The 17,050-nt window shown below is 40.2% G+C and overlaps 1 protein-coding gene across 1 annotated transcript in view; it reads right to left on the bottom strand.

Annotated features, from left to right (window-relative positions):
* Nucleotides 1-17,050, bottom strand: part of ADAM12 (ADAM metallopeptidase domain 12) — a 297,265-nt gene that overhangs the window by 48,878 nt on the left and 231,337 nt on the right. The window contains exon 12 of the mRNA XM_089510130.1: nt 3,203-3,380. Within this exon, the coding sequence (XP_089366256.1) occupies nt 3,203-3,380 (178 nt within the window). The remainder of the gene's footprint in view (nt 1-3,202; nt 3,381-17,050) is intronic.

The following is a 17,050-nucleotide window of genomic DNA, read 5'->3' on the forward strand; positions in this document are numbered from 1 at the left end:
CTGGGAAGAGGTGAACCCAAATAATTTTTTAAAACTTTAGTTTGTGAGCCCAGACACCTCAACATGTCTGCTAGAATTTTTTTAAAAGCAACGCTGCTTGATTCCAATAGTTAATACAAATATGGCTTTTGTATGCAAGCCTCACGAAGAGCTGCACACAGAACAACTTGATGTCTTCAAGGATTAGAGTGGTATTGACGTATGGATCCTAGACTAAATTACTTAGCTAATGTAACATTAACTAATGTAATGGATTTGCTGGTACCACAGATTACAGTAGAAGATTGGAACTAAAATCAATCACACTTGAGTCACAAATTTTCCAAGGCATTTAACAAAACAAAGGAAGAAGCCACAGGTCAAACTGCTTCATGGCAATAATAAGTGGTTTTTACTTTAGCAGGTATTAGCAACATTCAGGTGTGAAAATGAGAAAGATACAAGGGTTAGAATGAGTTTGCCAGCTATAGACACTCTGCTGTTTTTTAAACAAGCAGATGAGTCTGCTTCTCCAATTTTGCTGCCTAGAAGAATGAGCGAACTGTCAGGAAATGCTTATGACTTGGATCAATCCAATAAACTGTATGAAAAATCTAAAGAAAAATCTTTCCATTTTTATGTATCTCAGTCTATTTTGTATGCAGTGCTACATTTACTAGAGAAGACAAATCCACCATGACTAGATATATTTAATTCTGATTATCTGGGAGAAAATCAGTATCAGCAGTGGATGGCAACGTTTAAACAAAGAAGGGTATCTTATCGGGTCTTTTTTCTGTACTGCTAGCAGATCTACATTAAAAACAATTGAGTCAGAGGACAGCGAATTTTGGGAAGCAGGCTAGACTTGGGCAAACAGAGGAAATGGTAAGGGGAATATTGACATAATTGTTGTCCTCTTTCCAAGTTTATCACTGTGCTGTTTCAGTGCAAACTTCCTCAGGGAACATGCCTCACCACAGAAGTCCACCCAACCTTTAAGCCTTCATAATTACAGTTTTCAAGGGCATCACCTCTGTTTATAAAGTTACATTGAAAGGAGACACTCTATTTGAAGGAGTTATCTCCCTACAGGGTTGTTCTGAAACATTGTGCAGCTTGAAGTAAAGGATGAGATAGTGTCCCTTTCCTGTACTGAAGCTGACATTGTGGCAGATAACAAGAGAAAGGTTAAATTATCATGAAAAAAGGAAGAGCATACTGATATCTGAAAACAGGAATTGAGAGTGGGTATACAAAGAGAAAAGGGGGATAGCCAAGAGATCAAGTACAAGAGGATAGATGGGAGATGGACACAGAGTACAAGATGACAGATGAGGTACAAAGAGGCAAACTGAAGTGCTAAGATGCATAAATAAAGAATTAGGAAGGAGCACAAAGAAAGAGAAATTAGAAACTTGTAGGATGTAGATAGAAAGAAAAGTTAAGTTAGAGATGGGACAGGGAGAGATAAAAGGGCTAGCAGATAGTTGGGATGCAAAGTGCTATACAGAAAGAGGAGAGAAAAGAGACATCATGTTGTTTCTTCAAACAGCAAAAGAACAGCCAAAAATATTATCTCTTCCTGCCTTCTATAGAATAGAAAGGGCAGTCACTAAACAAGATAGCCCCCAAGAAGGAGAGGAAGGGACTTCCAGTAACTATAGTCATAGTTGGCAGATTTTGACAGAGCACAGCTATCTTACAATTCTGGCTTTAAAAAGCCCTGTAGGCATTAGGACTAGCTAGCTAGCAGCCATCCAAAGCAATCAGCTTGGCACCATGCTCTGCTCCCTCTCCTTTGAGCAGTGGAAGGCACAAGACCTGCCTCTCACTCTACTTCCACCTTCTCTCAGGTACATTTACACAGTGACAATGCTTTGGGGATTTCAAGCAGAGCAGCAATGGCAATGGCCAGAAGGGGAAGGCATCTGTTGGCCAAGAGGTTCTTGGGCAGACCCAGAAGCTAAATTTCTTCTGTATCCTTCGCAATTTCATTCTGGTACTCTTAGGGAGAGACAGCTGGCTCTGTCATTAGGCCAAGTGAGGTAGCCACATAAGGTAGCAGAATGGGAGGAGCAGTAGATCACTAAAGCCTGCATATTTTAAGGGGGGAAAGCAGCATACAGGTTGAGTTTCCCTTATCCGAAATGCTTGAGACCAGAAGTATTTTAGATTTCAGATTTTTAATTTTTTTTTGGAATATTTGCATATACAAAATGAGATATCTTGGAGATGGGATCCAAGCCTAAACATTAAATTCATTTATCTTTAGGCTTATACACATAGCCTGAAGTTAACTTTATACACAGTATTTTTTAATAATTTTGTGCATGAAACCGCCTTCCTCTCTCTCACCTCCATCCTTTAATTTCTGTTCAGCATTCAGCTCCACGCATTATCACATCCGCTCCCTGTTTTGACCATATCTCTCCTCTATTGTCTTCCCTTCACTGGCTCCCCCTCCCCTTCCGTACTCAGTATCAGCTTCTCTTGTTGACTTTTTAAGCCCTGTATGGGCTGGCCCCTCCTTATTTATTTGAGCTTCTTTCTCCTCACCTTCCCACCCGTGCCCTCCATTCTGGTATCAAGGTCTGCTGTCTCAGCCTAGGATTTCCACTGCCCTGTCCCAGAGTCATCTCTTTTCACTTGCTGCCACTCACTCCTGAAACCTCCTTCCCCCACGAACATGGCTCATCACTTCTTTAACCAGTTTCAAAACAGTGCTGAAGACTATACTGTTCAGGGAAGTATTCCCAGGCATCATGTGATTGTATTTGATGCTTGATATTTTATATTTCATGTTTTTAATTTGTTGCCTGCTTATTTTATCGACTCTTATAATCTATTATTATGTATTATGTTATATTATATTGTTCTTATTTTGTAGAATGTACACCATAGGCAGGTTTCATTTTGCCTATTTTATTGATTGTATGTACAGCGCTGTATAAATCTACAGTGCTATATATAAAGTACATAAAAAACCCTAAGTTTGTGTACATTGAAAGCAAAGATGTCACTATCTCAGCCATGAAAAAAGTTTTGAACTTTGAAGCATTTTGGAATTTCAGATAAGAGAGACTCAATCTGTAGTTGTTTACTAGTTAGACAAACCTTCAAAGAATTCCATGACCAAGGAACTTTGGGTAATACTTTGGCTTTGTGTTGTAATCTAAACTGAATTTCCAGCCTTCACTTCAAGCAATGGTGACAATCCTACCTCAGGTTCGCCACAGTCACACTCCTCTCCTTCTTCTACGTAGCCGTTCCCACACTTTGGGCCACCAAATGATTCCTTAACCTCTGGCAAATTGAATAGACACATCCCCACTCCTTTTTCCAAACTGTTTTCCAGATCTTTCTTGCTGCAGCTGCTGAACACCATGGGAAAAGGGTAACTGGGGGCGGAAGGGGTGAGAAGGGTAAGAGAGAAGAGAAAGACTACTATTATCACAGAGCCGCAAGTTTAAATTCTGTTGAGACAAGGCATTCCAGAACTCAACAATCCTAACAAACTCCACAGCTTCATTATAATGTGCTGCAATAGATAAAACAATTGGACCAACAATACAAGCACTCCTACAGAAAATAATATGGATTTTTCTCAAATGTTTCTTCTACAGTGGACCTCCCATATCCATTCTTTATGCACAGATTCAACCACCCACAGCTTGAAAATATGCAACAAAAAAAGTATACATTCCAAACTTTTGCCATTTTGTATAAGGGACAGCATTTTACTATGCCATTGTATTTAATGGGACTTGAGTATCCATGGATTTTGGTATCCATGGGGGGACCTGGAACCAAACCCCAGTGGATATCAAGGGTCCACTGTATACTGATTCCAATGATTGTTATAGTGATTCTGAATTCAGTAAGGAAATTTAAAAATCCCTAAGACCATAGCATTGTTAGATGGCCTATATTCTAAAACACCCTTCTTCAAGTTCTGAAAACCTTAGTATAAAAGAATGGGAAGTTATGAGGCAGATGGGAGTAAGAAACTGGAAAGCAATGAAAGAGAAGCAGCAAGAAGCAAATGCTGGGAAGAAGGCAGTATCAGTATTCCAAGAGGAAGGGAAAAGCCAGCCCCAGTGCCTAGGCTGTTTCTGCTATTGATTGTTGTTCATATACCTGCATACCAGCCTTTCATGCTCTGAGCAAAACTCATTCCACAGACACCTTCCCCTGTTTGGACCACAGAGTGCTGCTATATTTATGTTTGAAGAGTAGTTAAGTCTTGTTGTACACACTGTTTCTGTGATCCTAATATGTCTTGCAACTTTTTATCTTTTTATTGCTGAAAACATCCTCTGCACTTTCACTGGAAATTTGCCACATGTTAATTGTGAGTGAGTTTTTTTAAAGCCCTCTTAACTCCACTGAGTTTAACAGCAGCTATACATGGTTGGTAGCAAGGACATCATACCATGGATTTTAGACTGGATGCTAAAGTGCACACTCCAGCCCTTTGGGGACATTCCTTGGGAGTATATGACATTGTCTGGATCACCACCATCTGGCAAATAAAAGGGATTCTGTCTTGTTCCCCCTGGACCCTTGAACTTCCTTTCTCCATCCAAGCAACAATTCCACACTAGGTTATGGAGAGGTCCAGCTTGATAATGACTGAGCTTTGTTCCCTGAATGCCTTCCATCAATCATATATTATTAAAGACAGGATGCAATCTTAAACAGACAAGATAGTGAATAGATGTCCCATGCTGCTAAATTGGGAAGAATAGTTATTTCTTATATTGCGAACTAGGAAGGATCCATGGTTCAGAATTGTTAAGCAAGTAATGGATATTTTTAGTTAAAGAAAAAAATTATCTGGCATTCTCACCAGCCATGCATGTTAAAACATTTCCAAAGCAACAAAGATATGCAGATTTGTTCTTATGAATGTCACCTTAAAATATAGTTTAATTCATTCCTCTGTCTAATTACCTTTCTCAGATTATTCTTACCAAAAGAGACTCTTTTGTCCTACAGGCCTGAGACTTGGTTATTCAACAGCCCTGTAATATTATTGTTATTTATTTATTGTTGTTTTAGAAGTGCAGCATTTTCATGGATTTTTTAATTTTTACATCCGAAGTCAACACCATTACAAGGCTTGGTGGTGTAGTGGTTAAATGCCAGTTCTCCAGCTACAACACTGTGAGTTCCATCCCAGAGGGCTCCAGGTTGACTCAGCCTTCCATCCTTTCATAGGTCGGTAAAATGAGTATCCAGCTTGTTGGGAGCAACTGGCTTTCTGATTAGAGAGTGCTGAATTCACTTTGAAGTGGTATAGAAATATAAAAGCTAAATGCTATTGCTATTAATGCTCTGCTGTGCCACTTTTTCAGTTGTCTTTAAAATGCTCTAGTTTCTCTCTCCTCCTCTTACTTCCTCCTTTGTCCTCACCTTAGTTCAGCTGCTACAAACTGAGTTTAAAGTGCATACATAGGGGCAGAGGAGACAACGGGGAACAGTTTTGCCCTTCACAGAAGGTTTTAGATAAAAGCAAACTGCCAGACCCTCTACTAGCTTGTATATTATTTCTCATTAACAGCTCTTGCCAGTGGCATCATTAGGGGTGTGAGGGAGTGAGGACTGCACCATGTGACACCCCAGAGGAGAGGTGTGCACCCAGGGGGCAGGGGGCTGGCACAACAGCTGGGCAAACAAGAAAGGGTGTTGTGTCCCTTCCTCACTTGCCCAGCAGCTGCATGAGACCCCAAATGGTTGTCCAGAGGCACAGCACCTTTTGCTTAGGATGGATCCCAAATGGCCATTGGAAGCCACAGCACCCCAACATGCAGCAGTCTTACGGGTCAGCAACCAGTGGGCCAGGGAGCAGGGAAGCAAAGCACTGGGAGAGAAGGAGGGTGATGAGCCAATTCATCCTCCCTGCTGCTCCCTCACATCGGGTGACAACAAGCACAGGGGCACCACTGGCTCTTGCCATCTTGGCCACATGTGCCCAGGTTTTCATCTGTGGAATATTGGAGGGTATTTCAGAAAACCTGGACCTGAAATTGTTTGTAGATATTGCTCTATGGCTTACAACCTGCACTTGAACTGCCCCAGAAATAGACTAGCGGACAGTGGAGTTGCTGTACACAGGAGTTGTGCACTCCTTCTACCCATCCCTAATTAACAATCTGGCTGCTGCTCTTTTGACCAGCTGAACTTTCCATATACTCAATAGACATTTTGGAACATCCACTAGAGTATTAAATACTAATAATAAGAAAACTCAACACACTGACATAAAACAGGAATATGATCCATATGGGCTCAATGGATAGTTCTGGGGAACTATTATACAGTTTATAATTCTCATCCTCAGTAGGCAGACCCATGATCCACTTTTTCAGATAAAGTTGCAAATGATATTTTATTTCCACTTACTCCTTTCTACCCTCTGAAAGACTTTCTGAAGAGGGAGAGATATTCATTTAAACAAAGTGGTCCCATGCTGTTTAGGGTTTTACTATTTAAGTACTGTGGAGGCATCTGCTCTGGCAACAGATTTTGGATCTCTGGAAAGGGATGCAAATAAAAAGTTATTTCCTTTGGTGTTAACTGTATTTTGTCTGTCAGGGATAAAGAAATGTGCTGCTGGTTACCAATTGGTTGTTAAGCCTAAGGCAGCAACATGTCTCAGGTCAACTTTGATATTTTAGTACAAACAAATTCAGATTTCACTTTAAAACAGGCTATTTTAAAGAATGAAATTTATCATAGTGGAAACTTCTTGTAGTCCTATTTTAGGACAATGACAGCCAATTTGAACATTGTGAAAGTAGCCCACAGTTTGCAAATGCTAGGATATATTAAATGCAAATCAAATGAACAACACAAATAGTGCAAATAATCATTTGTATGTTTCACTGTTGTTATTGTTGTGTCTTCAAGTCATTTCTGACTTATGATAACCCTAAAGTGAACTTATCATGGGGTTTTCTTGGCAAGATTTGTTCAGAGGAGGTTTGCTATTGCTTTCCACTGAAGCTGAGAGCATGAGACTTGTCCAAGGTCACCCAGTGAGTTTCATGGCCATGCAGGGAATCGAACCCTGGTCTCCAGACTCATAGTCCAACATTCAAACCACTATGTCATGTTAGCGAATGCATGTTAAATATTATGAGCATCTTCTTTGCTTCACTAGTATTCAGATCCACTCATGTTTAAGAATTGCACATGCTGCTTTATGGGACAACAGATATATTAGTCTACACTGGTGGGCACAGAGTGTCACTGAAAACCAAAACAGTTCTCCCCATTTCCAAAAAAACTTTCAAGCTGTTTCCTATTTTGAAGGAACAACCATTCAACTTCTGGTTCTTCCTGTGCTTGACACTGATTTCCTCAGTTGACATCAGTGGCACATTTGCTATTTACTAAAGAAAGCACACAGCCATTGAAAACATTCTATCTTGAAGCAAATAACCCCAAGGTAAACAGGAGATGAGCATGAGAAATCTGAAACAGAAAGGATATGAGAAGAATGAGTTCTTCTCTGGACAAGGAAAAGGCAGGCCCTATTAACAACTAAAACATCTGATATACATGAAACCTCTAGCTGAAGGAATTTGATGAAACCAGATATACTGCTGGAGGTTTAAGATACACTAGCCCTCTTTTTATAGTTAAAATGCTTCTGCAACAATACTATAGATGAAACAGGAGGCAATAAAAGAGTGTCACATGCCCACACTAAATGGAGATGAGAGGGTGGAAGGTTTACACACAATCCCTGCAAAACAAAGGGGAAAATATGCAGGTGCTACAGAACATTGTAAATCAACATTGCGTTGGAACCATGGCCAAAATCCTTTATCTAGCTAATTCTGAATAGATACTTAAGACATTATCAGGATGACATAGGCTTCAGGCAAAAGGCAGCATTTAGCCTGAAGTATGTTCAGATGAGGAGCTGGAGGTGGGGAGCTGGAGTCCATTTGAGGGGTACAGAGTAAAGTAGGTGAGTGAAAACTTTGGCCACTGCTTTTTTCGAAAGTATATTTTCTGTCTTTCTTCATGGGAACTAGAGCATGGGAACAGATTACCTGGAAAATGCCTTCTCAACCAAGCATTGGTTGAAATCATTCATCAAAGATAGGCAACTTACACTTATACCCTGAGTCTTAAGGAGAAGCTATAGTCTTACACAGCTTACATGACTGTGTGACTCCTTACTGTAAGTTCCCTGTAAAGACTAAGAAGAAGAATATAGGAACTAAAATGGCTTTCTTTTTGCATGACAGACAGATATATTGGGGAGAAATAATTCAAGGACAAAGTGCATTTGTCATATCTTGTTCTCCCATCTTATAATTTCGTGCATTGGGCAGCTATTGAGACAGAAGACTATGCACCTGTCCCAAGAATGTGAATTTCCAGGGTTTGACATTTTTTAGCTTTTTGGGGGGTGTTAGGGAGGGAAAGGTCTGAATAATTACACAATAAAATAGGGAAATTGATATACATTACTAGCTGATTTGCTGTTGGTACTCAGCCTTCACAAAGCCAGCAAAGTCAAGTTCTCATGCAAAAAGATGTTGTTCCACCTGAAGCCTGGCATTGCAGCCCTCTGCAAAAACAGCAGCCAGCTCAAGTCAACAGAAGCTCAGCCTGTAACTTGGCAGCCTATTACTTGGCTGCTGAAGTCTTTTTCATTGAAAACAAAAGCAAATTAAGACAAATTTTAAAGCATGCCCTGTTCCAAATATAACTTGATGAGTCAAGCCACCACCACATTTAACAGTAAAACCAGACCTTAGAAAAATTACTATTTTGGACTAGAACTCCCAGAATTTGTTCATTCTGGCTGGAGAATTCTGGCAACTGAAGTCCTAAAGAGAAATTATTTCACAGTATGACCAGGGACGTAGCCAAGGGGGGGGGGGGGATCTTGGGGTCTGGACCCCCCCTTCCATTAGAAAAATGAATGGTGTGTGCTGCTGCGCCACGACATCCAAGCCCCATTATAATGGTGGCACTTAGTCTGGACCCCTCCCCTTCCTAAAATCCTGGCTACGTCCCTGGTATGACTAAGAATTATGAAATGGATCTGATAATAAGTTCTTTCAGCTTTCAAATATGTTGAGAAACAAGAGCAATATGATATACATATAGTGCTCATCAATGTTTCACTATAAACTCCCCTTTCCTCAATACAGTTTGAAAAGGGAATATCTGAGTTCGGATGCTCACTCAGCCATGAAGCTGACTGCAGTGCTGTAGGCAAGTCATTATTTCACAACCTAACTCATCTCATGGGATTGTTACAGTATAAGGAAAATAAGAGCTTTGTTTATGCAGCCTGAGCTCCTTGGAAGAAGAAATGGTATAACATTAATTTTCTTCTTCTATGTGGTGACTGTGAGAGGCATGCTGGATGTATTCTGTAGATGCATAGACCCATTTGTCTCATGCTGGACCTCTAACCAACCGAGACAGAAATCAAATGTGACAGACCTAAGTGATTTTTATCTATTGAACTAGTTTTTGAAGTGAGCACTGAAGGAAAAAGCTTAGCCAAATTTTTCCAAGTACTTTTCCTGTCTTTCTGGTTAGGTCCTGATGCACAGCACTGGAAGCTCTGAAAAATTCTATCAGATACTCTGTGAAAGCTAATCACAAAGGCTAAACCCTGCTGGTATCTTGTGTATGTGTATATTGTCCTATGGAAGTGGTTCGGCATATTTGTCCAATGTGTAATGTCTGCATTCAGTTCAAAGTTGCACAAGCAGAGCTGTACATATGCTGTCGGATGTGTATATGCACCTGCATGCACATGTACATGCACATAGGGCATTTGGGTGCACATTTGTATATTCACTTACGCCCTGGTCAGACTGGCCATTAAGGCCGGCCTGGGGGTGGAGTCAGGGCTTCATGTCCAGATGATTCCACCCCCAGGGTGCCATGACACTGCGCACAGTGCCACATGGTGTGTGGCATTATGGTGCTCCTCTGGTGCTGCGTCCATATAAGGCAGGGGTAGGCAACCCTTTTGAGCCGGGGGCCGGGTTGCTGTCCCTCAGACAACTGGGGGGCCGAAGCCAAAAAATAAATAATTAAATATTTTTTTTTTAATTAAGTAAATAAATAAACGGGGACAAATGTAGGACAAAATTTTCTAATGGAGGACACTTTTTAAATAAAAAATGGAGGACATGCGAAAAAATTTGCTGATTTTTTAAAAAATGATAATATAAATGCATGTTTCTGAGGCTTCTATAGACAATTGCCCCACCATGTCCCTCGTGTGAGACGCCAAAGGCCCCGGTGGCAATCGGCGGCAGGACCGGGCTGGGGCCGGTCCCAAGGCCTTGCCGGGCCGCATTTGGCCCGCGGGCCGCAGGTTGCCTACCCCTGATATAAGGCATGAGGTTGCCGCACTCCAATCCTGCTAGGAAAGTGGCATTGTTGCACCATCCCTTAGTGGCTGCATGCACAGCCCCTTAATAGCACAAGGTTGCCCTTTACCACAAGGAAACTCTACTTGTGGAAACTGATGATAGAGAATTCCAATGCAGTAGCATGGACAATATCATGCCTTGATTGCAATGAGTGCCCGAAATCATAAGAAAACCTGACAAAAGTGAATGATATGAGTCAATCTGAAAAGATTTATCAATGCTTGGCTGTGAGGATAACGCATGAAGGACCTAAGGCATTATCTCTATGGCTGAGATAATATGCAGGTCCATGGCTCATGAAGGCTCACGTTTACTTCCCATGTAGTGTCCTAGTGTTCATTGTCATTGTAAGTGTATTATTGAGTGAAATTCTGTGTCACAGAGAAGTAATGGAAATGCAATCACTAATGAACTAGTTTTCTTCCGTTCTTTGTATTGTTTGGTGAGCTTACCTATTTCATCTATCCAAAAATCTGTTAGCTTCCAAATGCACAAATACTGTGTATATGATTCACAATTCAATTCAGTTTACTCCTCCTCATCTGTAAGTTTGAACCTTATAGTTCAAAATGCATTTTTATGAAATAAAAAGGGTAAAAGCCTCATTTAATTGATAGGACTGTGATAAAGATAAATTTGGGGAAGGAGTGTTGAACCACATTTATTCTCTTGAGCATCTTGGAGGAAAGATACAACATAACCAATAAAACAGTACATCACTGAGCAGCCAACTTCTCAGCTTTCCTTCATTTAACTATAGAGAAGTAGGGTATGCAACTGTTAGGAAAACCCTCCCTAGTTTTCATGGTTGTCCATATGCTTCTCCAGTTTTCTTTTCTTCTCTTTTAAACTCAGTTACACCTACCTGCGTTCTCCACCTTCTATTCGCTATTTATTTATTTATGTATTGGATTTCTGTTCTGCCTTTCTCCCAAACTGGGATTCAAAGTGGCTTACAATAATTTAAAAAGGATAGAACTAAAACATTAATTTTAAATGTTAAAAATATTAAATAATTACTAATATTAAAACATAACAGTTAAAACACAGCAGAGGGGTTATTTTAAAGAGCAACAAAATATGTCCATATATATGAGGGGTGGGAATTGTGTCACTCACCAGATGTTTCTGGACTACAGCTTCCAAGCTTTCCTCATCATTAGCTCTACACCTGATAGGAGTTGCAGTTCAATAACATCTGGAGGGCTGCACAATTCCCATCCCCGATTCTTATTTGTCTGCTCCACTTATTCTTACAAAATGTTATCACCTACTGAGCTTGGAAACATTGATAAATTGTTTTTAATGATGCCTGGCACCATATTCCATATTTATTTCCAGAATTTTAGAACATTGCCTTAACAGTTTTTTGTTTTACATCTCTAGGATCAAGTATGTTCCTCTGCCTCTCAGTGTTGAGTAGCATCTGGTTTACACATGCAAATACTTACTGTAGTTCCCTGGGAGTGTGATTTCACTACTTCAAGAATGATGGAGTGGATATGCTGGACCTTACAGACTTTGCATGTCTTTATACCTTCAGGTTGTGCAGAGGATACTGTCCTCTTATTGGGGCATTCATAGACTCATACTGTGAAATTAAAAAGATGAAGACCTAACCCCAACTGTTAGTCCTGTCTAGAGTAGAACCACTGAACCAACTGGGATTTACCTATGCTTTGACTCACCAGTCAACAATTTGATTGAATGGGCCTACTTTAGTTGGGACTAACCAACAGGATTTCCCATCAGTCACACTAAAATCCCATCCTGTCGCCACTTAAAATGTAAACTGCAACTACACTGCAGAATTAATACAGTTTAACACTGCATTAATTGCCATGGCTTAGTGCTGTGGAATTATGGGATTTGTAGTTTTGTGAGATATTAAGCTTTTTCTGTCAGAGCTCTGGTGCCACCACAAACTACAAATCCTAGGATTCCATACGATGGAGCCATGATAGTTAAAGCAGTGTCAAATTGCATTAATTTTGCAGTGTGGCAGCAGCCATAGTGAGATTAAAATGACTGTTGATTAAATGTAAATAGGCAATATTTCAATATTTTCCTGATTTTTTTTTTGTTCAAAACAAAGGGGCAGCAACTGTGACAAAACCACTTTTTTTGCCCCAGTGTTGAGAATGTATATACATTCTGTGAAAGCTTCCAGTAGTATTTTTTAAAATAGTACTTAATAGAAAAACATGAAAATTGTTAGCTGTCTTTCCCCCTTTCACCCGGTTTCCCATTTTTCAGCTTCAGATCATGTACCAAAGAGATTCCACCCCACTGCATGATTTCAAATTAATGAATAGGTTTTGGGATTGACTTTGGGAATCCTTCACCATTTTCTAAATTATGACCTCTGCTATAATTAGTCACATGAAAATTTATGTGTGCTATATTACTGTGTTGCATTTCAGGTATCTGTGTAATGACTGGTTGAGCATCTGATTATAAAACAGAATTATTAAAATATGAATTTTGCTTCAAACATGAATGATGAATGACAGGTCTGTCCTTACTCTCCCAGTCTATTTTTACTTTCTTGTTTATTGTTTTAAACCCTAGAGCATAAATAAAGTGGAACACAGAACTGGGCCACATAGCTCTTTGTAACATCAAAACTTTCCTTCTATAGTTCATGGTCAAAGGTTTTAAAACAAACCAGGATTTCTTCAATTGCCTTTGGCATGTTCTTTATAGTGTTACTACTTACAAACCCAGCTGAATATAGCAGTTCTGTAGTTAATTAAACTGATGTGCAACATTAATAGCCTATCATGTTACTATGAAATTTTGGGGGGATCATGAAAGAGAGTGAGAGAGAGTGGGAGAGACTGAGTGAATGAGCACAAGCATTTTATACTCGTAGTTTAAAACATATTTTACACAAGCTGCATGAGGCAGATGTGAATCCATACTGGCTAACCTTGGGCCTTATCTGCACTGCAGAAATAATGCAGTTTGACATTGCTTTAACTGCCATGGCTCAATGCTATGGAATTATGCAGTTTTGTAAGATATTTAGCCTTCTCTGCCAGAGAGCTCTGGTGCCACAACAAACTACAAAACCTTGGATTCCATTGCATTGAGTCATGGCAATTGTAGTGGTATCAAAATGCATCATTTCTATAGTGAAGATGAGGCTTTGGGTGCACTACAATAGTAAGATATGATAAGATAATTTGTACCAGTAAATTTCACCTGATGCCCTAAAAAACAACAACAAAGGATTGCTTTGGCCTGCACTACTGAAACTCATCTTTTCATTACAACTCAAGCTATGAGAAAATATTAAAAAGGACAGATTTACAATGCAGAATGCTATATTCCAATCGGAAAGCACTGATGGGGATCACTGGTTGGATGGTTTTGAAAAATACTTCCAGGAGGAAGTAACAACTCTTAACAGCTTTGAGCAGGACACACTGTCATGGCTTAATATTTCCTCAGTCACAAAACTGCCAAGTAAAACATTATTAGGAGTTACTCTTACTTTGACAAATGTACAGTCAGAAAAGTTCTTTCTTGTCGAGAGGTCTATTGTGAGCTTCATTCTCTTTTCCAGAGGTGAAGCAATACTAAACCAATTTATCAACCTTGACAGTAGAGTCTAACTATATTCAAGAGTTATCTGCCATGCAAAGCTCTGTGGGAATTGTATTCAACTACTTTTCCTGTTAGAAACCAGACAGTCAAGGAGAGGAGCTATAATCAGTTTGCATTTGCCTCTGGCTCATCTTCTGTTCCATTTCCTTTTAGATTGCTACCTCATTAATAACAATTAGTTCGGCAGCAGAAACCCTGGGTTTCACAATTTACTGTTTGCAATTTGATGTTAATCCAGTGCTGATTCAAGGGCAAAAGGAAAACATGCCAGAGAGAGGGATGACAAATATAGGTCATAGTGGTGTTGCATTCAGGAAAATGGGGGCAGGAGTTTTTAGCATACTTTCCAATTTTTGCCAATATTAGAGGAAACTGCAGATAAGAAACTAAACTAGATTAGCTTTTGTTTAAATTGGTTGCACTAAACATAACATCCACTACTAGCGATAAGTGCCTAATGATAAATGGCCAACACTGTTGTTAAAAACATACTGCTAGTCCTTCGCTTCTGACTGAGTCTTTTCTCACTCTCTTGGTTAAAGATAGTCTGCCTGGAAGAGATTAAAAGGGTCTATGGGAAATGCCAAGTCTACATTGCCACTGATGGATTTCCATTCAAAAATTATTTTAGGCCTTAGCTAGTCTTTAATGATGTATTTCCAAAATTCTTTGCTTTCTTTCAACTGATGTGACAATGCTTTCTATCTTATGTCATAGGAAAGGATGCTAGAACTGAAATGGCCAAGAATGCACACTGGATGACACAGCTGATAGACAACATGGCTACTTCTCACAAGGCAGAATGGCTGGATAATAACAATAAGACATACGACCCATCAGGCCAAGTATATATGCCTTAATTAATTTGGAGCATGATTCACTTGTGAGCTGTTATACTGTGCCTTTGCATAGGTCTAGAATTGGGGTGGGTAAAATGGAGCTGTGGACTGTGTACGCTCTGTCAGGCCTTCCAGGTAAGTTCCTTAAATGGCCTGGAACCAGTGTGGTGCAGTAGTTTGAATGTTGGACTGAAAACCAGGATCAAAGCCCTATTCAGGCATGGAAACTTACTGGGTGACCCTGGGCAAGTCACATTCTCTCAGCCTCAGAGGACAGCAAAGGCAAACCCCCGCCGAGCCAATCTTGCCAAGAAAACGCCATGATAAGGCTGCTTCAGGGTTGTCCTAGGTTGGAAATGATTTGAATAAACAAAACAAAAATACAAATGGCCTGGGTGGGGGGCATCATTAAAATGCTACCCACTCCCCACTCTCCCACTTTTGGGAGCATTTAGGGATAAAAACCCCTTTTTGATTTCCCCCCAGGAGGTGTGGTGATGGTGGGGACATCCGAAGGCTCCTGGGGGGCTAATGCTGCCCCATAGCCTCTGGAGTTTCTCTTCCAGTCTAGAAAACAAGAACAGTTCTGCAATGAATCTTGTGCTGAGCTATATGGAACAAAGTGTCAGCTTCCCTTGGCCATAGTTTTTAAAACACCATGACACTTTTTGCCCACAATGATGTGAGGTTTCTTGACAAGAAGGTGAATATAAAACTCAGCACATGCTGCTGTACCAATGACAAGGAGTTTCTGGATTGACAGGAAAGTGGCCCTGAGCTTGGATGCCCCTGCTAATGATGACAAGAGATCGCAGCCATTCATCTCCCTCTTTTAGAAATGGGTTGACACAAAATCAAAGGAGTAGCTATTGGCTTAGTGAAAAAGCAAATGTTTTGTATATAGAAGGATATCAAACCATGACATCTCCAGCTGCTAAAAAGTCTGATATAGAAGGTCTGGGAGAGATGGTGGAGCCTCACTGCCATCTGGAAGAGGCAGAACTGTGCTAGATAGATCAATGGCCACACTCAGTCAGTGGCCTTGGCTCAGGTACTTTATACATTCATATAGTGTGAGATCAATAGTGGTTGCAGTTTTCTGAAACCAGAGTATGCAACAATATTTCTCCTAAAGTCAAGGATAACTTTGAACATAAGCAGCATATGGTACAAGCCAAGGTAGTGTTGGTGTTTAGTTTGGCTCACCTCACTATTTTAGGATGATGATCACACTCCTGGTTGGACAACAGGTTGCAATAGAATGTAAGGTAAAGGGTAAAGGTAAATGTTTCCCCTTTTACAACTGTAGGGTGTCCAACTGTAGAGGGAGGTGCTCATCTCCATTAATAAGCTGGAGAGCCAACTTTGTCTAAGAGGACTCTGTGATCATGTAGCCAGCATGACTGCACAGAATGCTATTACCTTCCCACCAAAGTGGTACCTATTTATCTACTTGCACTTTTATATGCTTTCGAACTGCTGGGTTGGCAGAATCTGGGATTAGTGAAGAGAGCTCATTGCATCATGTGGCACTTGGGCCTCGAACAGCCAACCTTCCGATCTTATAATCATCAGAATTGGCTTCTTAACCACTAAGTCACCACATCCCAGTGAATGTAATGTATTATTATCTATCATATTACAGGGGAATGTGAGGAAATGAAGTATCAGGCTGCTGCCACATTGAAGGATTAATGCAGTTTGACACCACATTAACTGCCATGGCTCAATGCTATGGAATTTTGGGATCCCTAGCTTTGTGAGATATTTAGCCTTTGTCAGAGAGCAGTGGTGCCACAAGAGACTACAAGTTCCAGAATTCCATAGCATTGAGCCATAGCAGTTAAAGCAGTGTCAAACAAAGCAATGCCTTATAGTGTGGCAGTAGCCTCAGAGACACTAGCAGAGGGCTTACAAAAACACTGAGTGTGCTGACGGAAGTTTCAGTGTTGTAGCAATTTGCAAATTACAAACAATGACTGAGCTCTTTCATTGTGGTGGTGTTTTACATAACTCTGCTATGCAGAGTTATGTATATTAACATCATATTGTTATATCTTCCACATGTGTTTTAATATATCTCCTACAGAATACAAATTAATTGGCTATCAACAAGTGTATGTGTGTGTTCAAACATGGAGATGTGGATGTGTTTATGGGAGTGATTATTAACTAGCACAGTAGACTCCATTC

This window comes from Sceloporus occidentalis, unplaced genomic scaffold (assembly GCF_023333645.1).
Source record: "Sceloporus occidentalis isolate IW3139 unplaced genomic scaffold, rSceOcc1.0.p SCAF_2, whole genome shotgun sequence".
In the NCBI taxonomy this organism is placed as follows: Eukaryota; Metazoa; Chordata; class Lepidosauria; order Squamata; family Phrynosomatidae; genus Sceloporus; species Sceloporus occidentalis.